The following is a 17685-nucleotide window of genomic DNA, read 5'->3' as shown; positions in this document are numbered from 1 at the left end:
AATAATATAATATTATCAAGTTTAAACAACTTGACAAGTGTTGTAAACATTTTTTTACATGTATGTAAGCATCAACTTGTAAAAGAGAGATGTTGAAACTTATGTAGAAAAATACAAAATTCTGTACTATAAAAATTATATCTTGCGCGCGCGCAAATCTCTGCTTTTACACGTTGATGAACAACAATCGATTTTCTTAAACATATAAAAAAGGCATATAAATTACAAGATCTTATGCTAGCTAGTCATGGAAAATATCGTCGTTATAAATAGAAGATTCGATCTGCAACAAGATTGCGTTCGACAATACTTTTATTGCGTTGTCTTTAACTTAAATATGCATGAAACGATATGAAAGGTGATGTATAAATCGCACTGACGCACAGCTTTAATCGTTGATGATGGTGATAACTAAATTATGTTCCGGCCAAGAAAACGTCTTTGGCAATTGAATCTGTAATAAGATATATATCGATAAATATTGGCATCAAATTAGAGTCAGAAGTTATTTTGGGATCAAGGTACGCCTATTTTCCGGATCAGGATACGCCACATGTCATCATGTGCAATTTTGCTTGTTATTACCTTATCAGGTGTGTTTAAAATTTGAAATTCTTCGGCCATCCTTTCGGATAGCTCTTCTGAGAGAAGCACTTGCAGCCATGGACCTTGAACGACGTATGGTCTGTCCTTGGACACGAAGGTACCTGTGACTGATGGCGCGACTATCGTGATAGCCGTATGAGAAAGTATAGATTTAAACGTAAAGTGCCTCCCGTGCATCACACGGCCTCTGTAATGAAAATTATGCATTATTCATCGAACGTTGCCGTCGAGGCGAACTCTGCTCTGTTATGACTAACTTTATCGCTAGCGGCAGTAACGAGCCAGCTTCGAGGTTGAACGTTAGGTGTAATCCGGACAGAACTCTAATACAATTCTCGTTGGAGACATTGGCGTCTTGCTGCTCGCATGGCGAAAGCCTTTCCGTTTTTACAATCGGTTTCACGTCCTCCTCCTCGTCGTCATCGGAATCGTTTCTTCTCTCCCTATATCTCTCTGCGCTTTTATCATTTGTTATTTGTACCCACCTGCATAAATACACAACTTTTAATTCCAATAAATTAAAATCGAAATTCTCAAACTGTTTCCCAATCCTATCAGTCGTTGTTAAACTCACCAACATTTAGCGGACACACCGCTCGTGTTTGATCCGTCTCTCTCGATGCCGCACTGTATTTTCTCCGCTATGGAAGGATCATCCTCCATAGCGGAATGTAATCTTCTCATATTCGTGAGTAACCATGGACCGCAATCCCGGGCGCTTTTTAACAAATTGACGACACCTGGGCCGTTCCAATGTTGAGCCGCCTGCAATTCCTCGGAAGTGACGCCGACTATTTGAACAAATGAAACCTACAACAATAAGAGAATCTTATCTTTAATACCTAAAACATTATTCCGTGCAACTTAATGATAATCGGATCACGGATTTTGCTTCTCGGATATGCAATGTTTCTATTTTAGAGAAACTGAAAATCGCCCTACTTACGAGTATGCTAATTCAGGCTTTTTGTACGTACGTCACCGTGGGGTGTCGAAATCGTTGGTAGTTGCGAGTCCTGTCCCATCAAGATCTGAGTGATACGGCCGTTTCCGCCGTCCAACGGAGCGTGCCAAGAAACGTGGTCACCCGGCATCAGCGTGTTCCCGGAATTGAAAACATATTTGGCCAATTGCTGCATCACATTCGCCGGCCATGTGGGCGGCGTCATCTCGCCCCTTTCGCGGACGAGCCGGAAAGTTAACTCGAATCCGAATCCGCTGGGACGACCTGGGCCACGTTTGGGATGCAACCGACCATCGCCGTGTAGATCGGACAATCCTAAGCTGTATTTACATACAAAGAAGAACATGGGATGCGAGAACGATAAAAAGGTAAATATCCTATGTTCAAAGAGAGAGAAGTCGTGTCAAATATAATCTCTGAATTTCATTCAGAAAGAGGAAAAAATTACGTTAAGTTAAATAGCGATGATTTCAGAAGTAATACGGGTGGCACGAGGGAGAAAAAGCAAGGGCGGCTCTCAGCTGTATCCCGCAAAAAGTACGTAGACATTCGGTCAATGGCGATGTATAATTAGACGGCGCAGACGAAAAAGGGAAAGTCCGGCGCTTCTATTTCCGACTCCCGTGCTTTAAACGACTTTGTTCCTCCTGCGCCCTACAAGCTCCGTCCCTCATTCCTCTTTCTCTCTCTCCCTCTCTCTGAAAGAGGGAGGGAGAGAGAGAGAGAGAAACGCGGAGCAGTATTGGGACAGCTGTTTGAAACTGAAGAAGCAAGGGTCGTCCCGGTGCAGAGAGAGAAAAAAAAGAGTCGGCACTCTTTGGCGGAAGGTCATTCGTCATTCGGTACACAGATTCCAATAAAATGTCCGAGAGAAATATATCGCCTGCGTACATAGAGAAAAATGTATACTGTATTCAAGTAAATATTATTTATTTTAAGTATATCGTAAGTTTGTATATCCGCAAATATATCATAAGTTCATCACAAGCATTAAATTTAATTGAATATATTCTGAATTTTAGTAAGTGCAGGATTTTAGTCAAGAATATTAAATTAAAACAAAAATTTGGTTTGCTTACTACAAGAGTTGACGTAAAGTAAGTTTGATTTTTCTTTGATACAACTTTACAACATTCTTGAAGAGAAAATAAATTCCTCTTTTGAGTACATGATAATGAGATTTTCTAACACTTGTGATGAGTATATTTGAAGATTATTATGAAGAATATATTCTTTGCTGAAGAAAAGTATTACTTAAAAAAGAAAAATAAACTAAATAATCGCTTTTCTTGACAGTAGAATGATATTTTTCTCTGTGTAATTCATAGATCTGTCACAAAGAAAGTTTGCATTCCAATTAAATTAAAACGAATATACGCGGATCTTAAACTTTATTTAATAAACATTTTAAATAATATATTTGATCTTGAAAAAATATGAACGACCTCTTAAGTTGACTCAACTTTGAATAACATTAGAATAATAAATAGCTTCAACTTTTCGAGTTTGAGACTAATTTCATGGTTTTCATGGGATTATGTAAATAATTTGACAGACGTGATGATCCTTTTACCTGACATAGTGCCAATGAGGAGGTACTCCGAGCTCGGAACATCCTGGATTTGCGTACATGCTAATGTAGTCGAGAGCATCAGGCCCGCCTAGCCTAAAGGGAAAAATACATAGAAAATTCGAATCAGCTGACACAGGATATCCGGTAAAAGAGGGGGCTAAATATAGTCCATGTAATCGATGTTTCTCGCGAGGGAGGAATGGAAAAAACGAGTTTCTACGAGCACTTTGTCAAGAGGCGTATCTCATACTTTTGTCTATATCGATTTCAACATTAAAACTTGATAAAAATTGATTAAATAAAATTCGCGGCAAATATGAATATATCATCGAGCAATCAGAAAAATAACATTAACGTACACAATAACAAAGCCAAAAACATGTATAAGAATTAAATAAAACAAGATGAAAATCAATGAAAATAAATTAATTAAAAATAATTTTGAAAAAAATAATATTTACAAGTGAAGATTGTGAGAGAGATTAAATTGAGTAATCGCTGAGAAAAATCAATTTCGACAAGGCATGACACGTACATACAAAGTCATCGATCGTTTACGACTACCTGGCAGGGACACCAGTTCATCAGTCGCTACAGGTGTCGGGGCGCTTTACAAAAAAATACAATTTTTTTTTTTACAGACCAGGAGGGAGGGACTCTGGACTAGTTTTTCGCGTGGCGTCGTCGTTGCTTGCTTACCAATATTTGACGATTGCCGTGACCGTTAAGGGATTAATCTGCTCCGGATAGATCTGTCGGCAGAGGCTGTACAGAGCGTCCAGACCCGGAGCTCGCGGCGGCGGCAGCGGGGCCTGGACCGGCTGACCCGGTGGGAAACTCCTCGTAAACTCCTCGCACTCGCGCATGTTCGTGTTGTACATAAACCCGGCGAGATACACGCGCCTACTACGCGCTTTGTTTACTCGGAATGGACACGCACGAGATGTTCACCGACATCAGCCACACTGACAAGACAAAAGCGCGACCGTCTCTGACGAGGATTACATAAGCGTAAGATGGGACAGCGAGCACAGGAGGCACGAAGCGCCTCTGCAGCTGGTAAAAATCACCAAGTTACTAGTCGATCGAGCCCCGTGATTGGCTCCGCCATATTTAGCCACGATGGAACGGAATTCAATTTGGATGCAAATTACGGAGCTGATGGTGAAAAAATTAGAGCACAAATTAATGTTTGATCCAATTAATATAGGAATAAATATGTCAACATCGCTCTTTTTCTTGTCTTAAATTTTAATGAATATTAATAACTTGTTTTTAGGTTGATGAAAATAATATTAATATATCTCACACAGCACAGAAAATTGCAGCAATATTGCAATGTTATTGCAATGTTACATCAATATTAATAATATTGCTGCAATATTCTATGCTGTATGGGATGTACCATGTACCCAATAAACAATTTGCGCGCAAATTGCCAGCAAATTGACGACAAATTGATCAAAACTTGGCAGCAAATTGGCATCAACTTTGTAGCAAATTGGTAGCAAAATCCGAGCAAAACTTGTTGACAATATTGAAGACAAATTGTCAGCAAATTTGTGAGCAAACCTTGACATTCCGAAAGCATTTAAATTTAACATTAAACTCCCTGCGCAGATCTTGGTCGGTTTTTGCTGACAATTTGCTGTCAGATTATGTCAGCAAAGTTTGCTTACAATTTGTCGTCAATTTGCCGTTAGATCTTGCTTTATTTTTGCCGACAATTTGATGTCAAACATATTAGAGCAAGCTTTGCTCCCTTTTTGCCGCCAATTTGCTGTCAAGTTTTGTAATAGCAACTCTTGTACGCAAATTTAATAAAAATATAAATATATAATAATAAAAATAATAATATATATAAAATATAAATAATATATATAAAAATTATAAATAAAATAAAATTAATCAATAAAAAATGTTTAAGAATATAATAAAAAAATGAGGAATTTTGATAGAAAACACAAAAGAAATTGTTCACGATAGGATACCAGTTGCTGCAAATGTAGAGTATGGAATATCAAATAGTAAATAAGAAAGTATAATAGGAAAAAGGATGAGATAATAAAGCGAGTGAATAAAAGTGAGTAACAGCGAAAATAATGATTTACGCGCTCATACAGTTGTCAACAATATCAGCGCCAATTATCCTCAAGGTCCCATTGCCACATGACGTTTGCCACATACGTACACTCGAGGAGGAGCTTTCGAGATGCGCCACCGGTTCTCGACGCGCCACCACCATCTCATCTTCTCATCCTATTCGTGTACGAATCCGCGATCCGCGAGTAAACGTTAGGTCGCGTCTGAGGAAGGTCTCGCAACATCTCGAGCGAGGGAAGGAGAAGAGGTGGAGCGAGGTAGACGCCAGCGGCGTTTCGTGAGGATCGTTTCCGCGAACGGTGCTCGCACGGAGCAGCTCGGAGTCGGAGAGACGCGCAGTTCGCATATGCCTGTTCGAGGTCAGTTCGCAGCAGCTTCGGCGGCCGGCAGCGTGAGCAGCGGATCTGTGCGCGCAAGCGTGACGCAAAATTCACGGCGGCATGGCGGAGCGCAGGAAAAACAGGAAGCGAAAAGATGTAAGGATCGCATATGGGCCGGGTGATCGCGAACGTCATTTCTCGCGCGGGTGACATACGCGGACACGTAGCGCGGTCTCTTGAAACGTGTCGGCGCCGACGACGATTCGTCGATTTCGATGACGTAGAGCGCGTGCGAATGCTGTAGATGAAAAGATTGTGGGAAATCGCGAATTCGACGTCCTCCTCTCGTCCCAGTTTCTGGGTCGGCAATCTAACGGATGTTATTGTTTGCGACAGGAAGTGGCCAGTTTGGACACAAAGGTTGCCCAAGACAAGCCATCCAAGGAGGAGTATGCGGTGGCGAAGTGGATACGCAGCAACGTACCGTCGAAGAAGACCAAGTTCGATAGGGCTCACAATGTCGAGTACTTTACTGGGTCGCGCGCGATCGATGCTTTATTGGAAAATTCACCCTGGAGCACAGTGTTTGAGAATCGCGAGCAGGTTTCCCAGTTCTTGGACCTGATGTTGAGGCACAAGTTCTTTCACAGAGCCAAGAAAGTAGTGATTTCGGAGGAGGAACTCAATAAAATGAGGGGTATTAAAAAGAAGACTAAAGACGACAAGAAACCTGAAAAGGAAGATCCGAAGGAGAACAAAGATATGGTTGCGGCAAAGGATGAGAAAAGCGAAGAGAAAGCCGAGGAACGAAAAGAACATAAGAAAAAACCCAAAGTACGAAAGTTTACTCGTATAGCTTAAATATAATCTTTTCCTCTTTTCTTTTCGATCAAGAATAATAAATGTTTGCTTGCAGGTAAGATTAGAAATGCACTTGGATCAGTACTTTGTGGATTGTAACGATGCATATGTGTGGATATACGAGCCAATTCCTGTGTATTATTGGTTTTTTGGCACATTGGTAGTCTTAGGTGCGATAGGGGTCTGTCTCTTCCCATTGTGGCCATTAACTATCCGTCATGGCGTATATTACCTAAGTGTCGCCGCCGCGGGATTCCTCGTATTCATATTAGCATTGGCTATTATCAGAATGATTGTATTTTGTCTTCTGTGGGTTCCCACATTAGGTCGATGTCATCTGTGGCTACTACCTAACTTGACGGCCGATGTTGGCTTCTTCGCGTCCTTCTGGCCATTGTATCAGGTTAATAGTTTATTGACGTAATATAATCATATAAATATATTATAATGCATAAATAATATAATTATATATTGTCATAATATATATAAATTAATAACACGAAAATATTTCAGTACGAATATTATGGTCCATCTGATAACGATAAGAAAAGTAGTAAAAAGAAAAGAAAGAAGGAAAAGGATTCTGACTCTGAGGATGCGCCATTACTTCATTCGTAAGTCTCGCGAGTCATAATTAATTGGACATGTATATGAAATGTATATCTCTAACATTATTAATTTATTATTAATTTCTTTTCAGAGAAGAGATATCTAATACGACGGAACCGCCTAAGGAAGATGAGCGAATCGAGGAGTTACCTTCGCCCAGTGAAGAAAAGAAAGTTTCGTCTGATTCCGCCGAGGGAGAGGATGGCAGCGAGGAAGGCTCGGAGAGTGAGAAATCTAATACAGGTCGAGATTTTGTTATGGTTTAAGACGGATAGGCCGGGCAATAGATAGCTTCATGTTTTCTGGAACAAAAAGCTAGTATAATTTTGCATTAATCATCGTTGAAATCGAAATGCTTGCTATGCGTTAATCCGACCATCAGACTAAATGAATGCACGGATTTGAAAAAACCGATCATAGCAGATTCTCCAAACTTTGTTGCATTTACATACGATCAAGATCGAATGAGCAAAAACCGCTTGTGATTTTTGCATGAGAAATGAATTTCCAATAACTGGTGTGATTGTAAAATACTACACTTTAGAAAACGTGTGATAAGACATTTTATTCTATATGTGTAATACGAAAGAATTATTATTAGGCGTATGATTGCGTTATCGAGCGTATATCTCTCTCAGTTTCCGTTGAATAAATTATGAGTATTGTTCCAAGTCTTCAATCTCTCAACGCGATCCATGTCTACCGACAGTTAACATAGTTAATTAATTTCGCACCTAGTTAACTAATTTCTCTCCCGTTTGATGTAAATCATTTCGAATCCGGGGAGAATAATGATTAGCTGGAAGAGAAGGAATCTTTACGGGTACACAGAACTTGATGTTTTCTTCGTCGTTTGTCGATTTAGCGCGAGTTCCTTTTTAGCAGAAATGAAACCCAAATTTTACAAAGAAATATATTCCCGGTTTGATACAGATGGATGGATTTATATTTTTATGCGAAATTTCTAATATCATTGTTATTATTATGATTATACTTTGCGATTATATCATTATATCAGGATCTATACATATAGATCTACCAGTCGTGAGTTTATCTATATCGAAATAAAGAAAAAATAAAGCGTTATCTATTAAATGATCATTGTTTCAAGAAATGCGATCCCATGGATTAGATTAAGTGCGGTTGGCCTTGGAAGTGATCTCGCGCAGCATCGCGTTGCACATGGCCGCATAAGGATTCAGAGCGATCAACTGCGATTTAGCGAAGCTCGAGCCAGCCTTGGCCGCGCGTACAAAGTCTTTTTTGGCCTCATCGTCCTGCTCCAGCCACCGATAAAGAGCGCCACGTTGACAAAGCGCCTGAATGCCCGCTCTTCCTTTGCCTTGGCTCAACTCTACCGCCAGATGCAGGTCCTTCAAAGCTTCTAACAACGGAATGCGATAATTGAATTTCGTCTTGCATGCATATGAAACTTTATTTTACGTCGTAATATATCTTTGAAATATGTACCTTTGTCTCGATTCGCCAAACGTAACGCTTGTGCTCTGTCGTTTAGAATTGACGGTGATGCGGGTGCTTGCTTCAAAGCTTCGTCAAAGAGACGAAACGACTCGTCGAAATTCTTCGCTTCCGCGCAGATTATCGCCTTCTTCACGATTTCCGACACGTGCGATTCTAGATGATTCTCCTCGAGAATATCCGTCGTATCTTCTCGAGAATATTGAGAACAAAAATATTTTTATATTAATATACTTTTTGCTGCGTAGTTCGTAAAAAATTGAGGGACAACATCGACATGCGTAGCGCGCAAAACCTTGACAGCTGTATAATAATAAGAAAATTTACTTGTTATTGCATCGCGCGGTTTTTTTACATATTCATGACGATCTAAGTGCCTCGCGTGAGAACCTGAGACACACCTCTGCGCCAGACAAAGTCTGTGCGGTTACCCGCGGACTTTAAGCCCTTGCAAATTTTTCGAACGATCCAAGCTTGCGGTTTCGAATCGAGACTAACTAGTGCGACAAACCATGATTTTGCGCCGTCATTAAGAATTTCAATTTTGACAAACGCAGCGAAGTGACAAAATTATAAAGCGTTATTATATATCTGAAATTTTAAGAGATTTTTAGATATATTTTTTAATTGATTGCGAATGTGAATTGACGACATTAAATTTATTATTATATTCAAAACTATGAAATTTTTATTATACTGAATATTGTAATGTAGATGTTATAATTGTACTTTATGTGTATGTATCGTCACGTACCATCTTCTTTTGAAAAATCAGGCAGACCAAGTTGAAGCGGATCGAAGATTGTGCTCAAGACAGCTTTGTCGCCTTCGCTCAGATTCTCCATGATGTCGACTGAATTCTTCCACCGTTTTCACCGTGATCGACGGAAACTTGTTTCTATTTATCATGAATTAATTAAGCATTGCGTCATGAACTAATAGACTGATATCTGAGAATGCCAGCCAGCTGACGTGTTATTCAGATCGGTAGCAAAAATAGTATTTTACATACGAATACGCTATTCTTGATTACATTTGATCGATCGCGCAAGTCTTGTGTAACGCAAAGATTAATTAATACGTTATTAAATATCGAACATCGATCAATCTTTAGCTATATCAAGATATTATTCATGTTTAATAACCGCGTCGCTAAAGAAACAAAACTACCAGCTCATAATTATAAATTAATGTTTGGCTCAATTTACGCAAAGAATGTCAATAATGAAGCAAGGAGAAACAAAAGGAAATTCGTAGGGTCATTAATTTTGGGAATTCCTCGTAAAATATGTAACCAGATACCTGAAACGAAGTAGTTGAACGCAAATTATCATAAATCTTGTAAACTGTCGTAACAGTAAACGCGCGTTATGTTTAATGTCCAGCGGATTATTTCTTTCGTAATTCGACAAGAACCCGTCGCAGGAAGGACGAAGCCGGTTTTTCGACGAAAATTGCTATGAGGACTCGAATAATCCACATGCGTTAAACCCGTTTCCTTGGCATTATTACAGATGTAAACGCGCGATTTTTCGCGATTCCCCGCGACTCTCCCCAGGAGCGCCACGACTTTATATAGTGCCGTTACCGTTATCGGGGACTGTTAAACGGCCTCAGCGTGCTTTCCCACGAGCAAAGCGAACCCAGGAAACGCCGCGACGAGGGATCTTCTCCGTGAAAGCGGTATCTGAAACAGCGGTTTCTGATTCGGCGAAGACGATCGCCTTCCTCCTCGATATTCGACGATAAATCGCGATTCAGGATCTGAATCTGTGCAATTATCAGTGCATTTTTTTTCTTTTTACGCATGATTTTTTGATTCTTTGAAAATAATTTTAGAAATCTAGATGGATTTAATTAATACATATAAGCGGTTTTTGAAATCTTTTATATTTTTTTATGACATATTTCCTTTATTTTAAATTAAATTTTTATTTTTATTTTTTAGAAAAATCTTGAGAGTACACTTTTTTTTATGACATATATTTCCTTTATTTTAAATTAAATTTTTCTTTTTATTTTTTAGAAAAATCTTGAGAGTACACTTTACGACTCGATTTAAAATGACCAATTTTCGAATCAATTTTCTTGAATTTTTGCAAATCTTTACTAAAGCTATACATCCAAAGGATTAAATGTAACGTACGATAAAATCGCAATTCGATGTACTTTTCTCCCTTTCGTGAAAAAATATAATGACAAGGAATAATAAAAGTTTGAAAATGAATTCCGTATAAGTTAAAGACACCCGACGCGGGCATAGGAAAATGACAACATTATAGCGGACGGAGGATCTCTCCTCGGAGCGCGAGGCCGAGACGCATCGCGATAACCCCGCGGAAGGCGGGGTCGCAAAAATGCAACGCGGTTCAAACGTATTACAATACTGGCGTGTCGTAATGGAATAAATATTTCATTTCGCGGGCTATACACGAGGTATACGTGAGCGCGGGGCCCCGTCCCGCGTTTTTCCTGCGGGCGCGCGGGCGCGGTGGCGATGCTCGCGTCTCGCTCTCGAGACGGGGCCGAAGGGGCCCCATCACGACGGCGAACTTAACGGCCCATAATTCATTGCCGACGTATAATAAATATCGTTAGTCCGTCGTGAGCGCACGTAGACGCGCGGGGAGCGGGCGGGGGGCCCCTTGCGATTTTACATTCGCGCGCACGGGTATTTCTCTCCCGCGTATCTCTGACATCCCGTTTCGATAAAACCGATGGTACCGCGTCAATTTTGTTGTCCCACCGATTGTACGAATCAATATCGGCGTCGAATGGAGACGCGAAAGAGTAAAGAGTTAATCGGCTTCTCGGTCGGAGAGTTTGTTTGGATAAAATTAAGGATCTTTGAAGAAGCACCCAAGGACGGTAATAATGCAAATTGGAACAACGTGGCGGTTAATTACGGCGCGCTTTTTTCTTTTCTGTTTTTTTTTTTGGTTGGCAAATGGTGGCGTCGAATTTATGGAGCAGATCGCGCTATACGCAATATTTATGCGCGATATTTATGATCGTAAGAAGAAGCCCCGGCCCTTTCGTGCGCGCGCGGTACACGCCTTCCTCTCGTCGACTTCCCCGATACGACTCCGGCGGCGAGCTTTCGGCCTTGGCCGGTCTAAGAAAAGTTTCTTGAATAATGCGCGCCGTTCTCCGTGTATCGACGGATGTGAAACACACGGCGGTGTATGCTTTGCTTTATTTCTGGCGAAAATCACGCTCGGGGATTAAATAGCGGCCGCGCGTCGGCCACGGTACAAATTGCGGTCGAGATTAATACGGTAAAATTATTACGATCGTTATTCTCCTCCCAAGACTTTTACACGTCGCTTTTTTTTTCTATAGCGCGATTGTTTTCTCCCCGAAGCGTTCACTTGACAATTCAGTACCGATTAACAGTCAGTCAGCCTCTGAAAAGTGACGATAATTATCACTGAGAAAAAAATAGTTGCTTTCTAGAAAAATCTAGTTGCATTAATTAGAATTCTGGTAGATTCAACCAGTATGTTTGTTGGAAAATGGACGAACCAGAATTCTTGTAGGAATTACCAGATGAATCTGATTAATTTCTTCCTGTTAAATTTATCAAATTTTCTGATTAATAATATTAAACTCGCCAGTACCAAGTCGTCTAAAATTTTGTCCATCTCTAATCTCAAAAGTCTGTTTAATATTCTAAATTCCAACACGATTATTGCATAAATTCAATCAAGATTATTGAATAAATTATTTTAAATTCAGTTTGTTAGAAATTAAACTGATAAACAGTGCACTAATAAAATAATCTGGTTCGATCTGGCATTAATTAGATTTCTGGTAGATTTAAAAAGTATGTCTATTGGAAAATGGATGAACCAGAATTCTTGTAGGAATTACCAGATGATTCTGATTAATTTCTTCCTGTTAAATTTACCAAATTTTCTTATATAATTAAATGAACACGATTATTGCATAAATTCAATCAAGATTATTGAATAAATTATTTTAAATTCAGTTTGTTAGAAATTAAACTGATAAACAGTGCACTGAGAAAAAAATCTGGTTGCATTAATTAGAATTTTGATAGATTCAACCAGTATGTTTGTTGGAAAATGGACGAACCAGAATTCTTGTAGGAATTATCAGATGAATCTGATTAATTTTTTCCTGTTAAATTTATCAAATTTTCTAGTTAATAATACTAAACTCGCCAACATCAAGTCGTCTAAAATTTTTTCCATCTAATCTCAAAAATCTACTTAATATTCTGAATTCTAACAAGGTTATTGCATAAATTCAATCAAGATTATTGAATAAATTATTTTAAATTCAGTTTGTTAGAAATTAAACTGATAAACAGTGCACTAATAAAATAATCTGGTTCGATCTGGCATTAATTAGATTTCTGGTAGATTTAAAAAGTATGTCTATTGGAAAATGGATGAACCAGAATTCTTGTAGGAATTACCAGATGATTCTGATTAATTTCTTCCTGTTAAATTTACCAAATTTTCTTATATAATTAAATAAACACGATTATTGCATAAATTCAATCAAGATTATTGAATAAATTATTTTAAATTCAGTTTGTTAGAAATTAAACTGATAAACAGTGCACTGAGAAAAAAATCTGGTTGCATTAATTAGAATTTTGATAGATTCAACCAGTATGTTTGTTGGAAAATGGACGAACCAGAATTCTTGTAGGAATTATCAGATGAATCTGATTAATTTTTTCCTGTTAAATTTATCAAATTTTCTAGTTAATAATACTAAACTCGCCAACATCAAGTCGTCTAAAATTTTTTCCATCTAATCTCAAAAATCTACTTAATATTCTGAATTCTAACAAGGTTATTGCATAAATTCAATCTAGATTATTGAATAAATTATTTTAAATTTAGTTTGTTAGAAATTAAACTGATAAACAGTGATGCAAGAAGAGGATGCAGCTCAAAGACCCACAATCAGAGAGCTAGCATCTTCTTTCTGGCATTACTGCTCGTAAGAGAAAAAAAAATATACTTTGGATTTAATGTTAATACTAGTTCTTTATATATATTTCATGACAAATATTGAATACGAGTTAAGTTAAGAGTGACGAGCAAAAAAATTAATGTAACAAGAAATTTTATAGATCCAACCAGGAATACTAATCAAATCCTTATAGTAAAATCTATTAAATGTTCTAGTTATAAAAAAATCGAGTCTTATCATGATAACTAGAAATTCTTGTTTAATTTAACCAAAATCCCTTCAATCATATACGTCTTGTTGGTACAATCAAACGATTTTTCTCAATGTAGGCAAATATTCTTCCAACTTTTATCGAGTGTCATTTCATTTCAGTTTAATATTATTCAATGAAGAAGAGAAAATTTTCCAAGGGCGGACGATCGGTTCGGAATTTTACGAGATCATTACACGACGCAGCTGCATCCTATGCAAGGTAGATGCATCCCGCTGCTGCGATCTCGTACATCCTCGGGGGAACCGATGGAATTTCAAATGAGGATGCGGTTGTGCGCGCACGAAATCGTCAACGAGGATTTTCGTCAGGACTCGAGAAGAAATCGCCGGACCCGTAGACTTTGCGAGGGCATTAAAATCGTCGAAGGGAAGAGGAGGCGAAAAGGCGACGAGAGAGTCCACCAAAAATAAGACCGCTAAAAATCGGGTCTTCTCTCGCACGACCAACCGTCGCGGTCGGTTTGCGGTTCGCCCAACAGGACGAAAAAAAGGACTTTCCCTTTCGCCTCCCCTTCGTCCGTCCCTCTATCGTTCTTTCCCGATCCCGCGGAGGAAAGCATCTCCTGCAGCGTGCGCAGACAGTCGGATTTATATTCAAATGAATCCGCGATGGAAGCCTCGATTTATCGACGCTCCATCGAACTCCGTGGCTTGTGCAGATGGAAAGGGGGAAGGAAAATCAAAGGGTTAAGTTACGAGAGAGGAAGGATGCGCCCAAGGGGCAGTTCCTTTCTTCGTTCGTTCTCCAACATCGTTGCTGCTCGCGGGCTACGATCTCTCCAGCTGTAAAATTATATAACGAGGCCGTCTTCCTCGGAATTTCAAATTTCTTTTATACGATTACGTTTTCTAATTATACACGCTCCAAACTAGCGGCACTTGGTCTCGAGACGCGCGCGTTTCAGCCGTTAATATATTCACATATTTAATTTGTGAGCAGCAGGCGTTGCCGAAATAACGGGAGTAGCGTTAAATTTTCGAGCAACGGTGATAACGCGATCAAAATTTGCGAGCGAACTTTTTCAAGAGCGTAATTATCGACACGACCGTGTCCTCCCCTCGCATGCCTTTATTTAGCTTTAGTCGAAACCGGTTACAAGCAGCTCCGCTTCTCTCCGTCTCCCTTTTTCTCCGGTTATTTTGGAAGAGAGAGAGAGGAACGCCAGGGATTCGGCGCGGCGCAATTTTAGGGTTCCTCTAAAACGCAGGAAGGAATTTCGCACGACCGAATGAAGCAGAGACGCCCGACGATTTCTTCCAGTCGGAAATTTTTCGCCAACGTGACATCGCACCTGGCCATAAAAATTTCGCGTTTTAAAATTATTTAGAGGTGTTCATTTTTAATGTATGCTGCTTTTGATAAATTTCCAAATAAAAAATATCTCTCCCCTTACGTCAAATATATATAATTTATGCACAAATAATATTTTCATAAATTTTTTTGATTAGAATAAGTAATATAAATTAGAAAGTCAATTAAATATTTTTTATTATATGCATTATTTATATCAAATATTGCACAAGATAATGTTGAGTTTCTGAGAATCTAATCTCTTCCGCGAAATGTGTACTTCGAGTACTTTTAGGGACAAAGATTTCGCGGTGCCTTCGGAATTAACTATCGAAATCCGGTCAGGGTCGATCGGATAATCCGCTACCTGCCCACAGGCGAGTATAATTGCTATTTCTTGCGCTCTACTTTTCGTTTTTATCTCGTCCAGAATGAAAGCGCGCCGCGACACCACACGCTAGATCGCGTGGGCAGCTTGCGTCATTAAGGGTAGTAACTTATAGGAATGACTTTGGCGGAGAAAGTGGCCGGGTGTGGCCAGACGTCACCACTCCGAGCGACACTCTGAAAGGAGTATCGTTATTCCGATATTCTTTACGAAGACTCTGTATCTCTCCTCGATTAACTTCGAATCTTCAATTTTTTTATAACGGAATGCAAGAGATACTTAAATTTTATTATTATATTTTATTATTGTATTATTTATAATTTATTATTTATAAATTTATTATTTTATTATTATATTTATTATTATATTATTTATAAATTTATTATTTTATTATTATATTATTATATTCTTTGTTTTAAAATAAAATAATTTCCTTGCAAATGCATGCGCGTTGATTTATCGGTATAATCGATCCTCTTCGTAATCGCGATTGAAAACTCGTCGTTCACCTCCTCGCAATTCTCTCCCGTCTGCGACACGTGCGAGTAGCGCACGCTAAGATCGCACGTGGGTGCACGCGTCGCACGTCACGCGGCACGTTCGGTAGCCGCGTCGCCGATCGAACGAGCCCCGGCCCAGGGTTCGACGAACTCTTTGTCTCGAAAACCGGACACAAACCGTACGTACGTCGCCGTCGGCCACGCCGCAATAGCGCCTAACATACCTCTCGCGTTCCTTGCCTCTTCGACGCGACAATGTCGCCGACGCGACCGAATCTCCCTTTTGCAAAAAAAAAAATATCGCGACTAAACGCGAATTGTCCCTTCGCTCGTTTTTTCCCCCTGGATTAAATTTACGGATTAAATTAAATGAATTTTATTTGTATAAGTGGAACCAATTATGATGAAACTGAAACTAACTTAGTATTAAGATGTTAAAATTAATTTAATATTTATTTATATTTAATTAAACATAAATATAAATTAATTAATTATTTAAATATTTATATTTAATTTAACATCCAATTTTAATTTAATTAAATATTTTTCTTACCACACAAGTATAATTTAAATAAATAAATCTTATTTCAAGGAAGAAGAATCCGAATTAAATATAAGTACATATTAATTAATTATTTAAATATTTATATTAAATTTAAATTAATTAAATATTTTTCTTACTGCACACAAATATAATTTGAATAAAATCCACAATCTCATTCGGAGAAGAGTCCGAATGCGAATTATTCGAATTATAAGGACGTGTATCGATTGTAAAAATAAATATGCGCATGTAAGTAGTAAGATTTATTGACGATATGCAACCGCTGTTTTTTCGCTCGCGTTTTATCCGTTTTATCCTTTATCGTACATTGTACCCGATGGCAATTGGGATTGTCGTGTGAGTTGCGGTCGTCGGACCTCGCTTTTTAAACCGCGGAGTCCCCTTTTTCACGAGCCGATTTACGGCGAGACACGCGAGCGGGAATCCGCGGCGAATTTTTACGCGCGCTTCTTTTATGGTCGCGCTCGTGCACGCGAAAAAGCGCATCTCGCAACAATGTTACAGATAGCCGACAGGAAACATAAATATCGAACCTTCAAATATCGAAGTCCCGAATACGCTTCCCTCCTTTTACGGCGACAGGTCCAGCTTCTTTGGGGCGGAGAGCGACGATTGCAATTTCGCGTACTTTTTTACGCGACGCGTGTATCGGCAGAATTCAATCTGCTATTCGAAGAATTAAATTCAGGTTGACGAGATTGATCTGATCGACGAGCTACGAAATTTAACGATCTTGTTTGTAAACGCGAATAATAAATTTATCATTAAAATTATTTTTAAATCCGTTAAATTGTATCGTCGGCGTTTTTTTTTAAAAGAGAAACAGATCTTATCGAGAAATTTCGATAAGTTAAGAATCCAATCTATTTCAGAGGACCAATAAAATCTTTTCTTTTTAATTTTGTGAAAGTCTAAAATTGGCTTTAATGTCTCACAAGTATCCTATAGAATAAAACTAGATCGAAAACTTTTTCATTTCAGAGCAACATGTCACACCATGCATTTTTCAACACACCACGCCCAATGGCTTGTAATGAACAAAAAAAGCTAAATATCTGTGTGAATATAAATATAAAATTAAAAGATACTGATGTACTGATTAAACATGATTAAAAACACGTAAAATGCCAAAAAGTTAATTTAAAAACTAACTGGAGGAAATATTAAAATATTCCTCGAAAAAAAATCAACTTTTACCGC

The 17685-nt window shown here is 38.7% G+C and overlaps 3 protein-coding genes and 1 long non-coding RNA gene across 4 annotated transcripts; 2 read left to right on the top strand and 2 right to left on the bottom strand.

Moving 5' to 3' along the window:
• Nucleotides 1–126: 126 nt before the first annotated feature.
• Nucleotides 127–4024, bottom strand: LOC105255450 (suppressor of fused homolog). Its single transcript, XM_011264744.3, has 7 exons — nt 3843–4024; nt 3144–3236; nt 1584–1890; nt 1181–1416; nt 864–1091; nt 586–793; nt 127–454 (listed from the first exon to the last, which is right to left on the bottom strand). The coding sequence occupies exons 1-7, from the start codon at nt 4022–4024 to the stop codon at nt 389–391; spliced, it is 1320 nt and encodes a 439-aa protein (XP_011263046.1). The 3' UTR covers nt 127–388.
• Nucleotides 1849–3301, top strand: LOC112639633. The gene is made up of 3 exons (XR_003123598.1): nt 1849–1938; nt 2045–2107; nt 3126–3301. It is a non-coding gene; the product is annotated as an uncharacterized LOC112639633 (long non-coding RNA).
• Nucleotides 4025–5378: 1354 nt separating the features above from the next.
• LOC105255448 (translocation protein SEC62) lies at nt 5379–8122 on the top strand. Its single transcript, XM_011264742.3, has 5 exons — nt 5379–5722; nt 5963–6400; nt 6483–6830; nt 6941–7041; nt 7128–8122. Exons 1-5 carry the CDS (start codon nt 5687–5689, stop codon nt 7300–7302), a joined length of 1098 nt encoding a protein of 365 aa, XP_011263044.1. The 5' UTR covers nt 5379–5686; the 3' UTR covers nt 7303–8122.
• LOC105255449 (tetratricopeptide repeat protein 36) lies at nt 7584–9413 on the bottom strand. Its single transcript, XM_011264743.3, has 3 exons — nt 9270–9413; nt 8507–8704; nt 7584–8420 (listed from the first exon to the last, which is right to left on the bottom strand). Exons 1-3 carry the CDS (start codon nt 9358–9360, stop codon nt 8170–8172), a joined length of 540 nt encoding a protein of 179 aa, XP_011263045.1. The 5' UTR covers nt 9361–9413; the 3' UTR covers nt 7584–8169.
• Nucleotides 9414–17685: the final 8272 nt, after the last annotated feature.

Source organism: Camponotus floridanus, unplaced genomic scaffold, assembly GCF_003227725.1.
Source record: "Camponotus floridanus strain SB8 unplaced genomic scaffold, Cflo_v7.5 scaffold8, whole genome shotgun sequence".
Classification (NCBI taxonomy): Eukaryota; Metazoa; Arthropoda; class Insecta; order Hymenoptera; family Formicidae; genus Camponotus; species Camponotus floridanus.
Note: the sequence above shows the minus strand (reverse complement) of the source record. Positions and strands in the feature narration are given on the sequence as shown.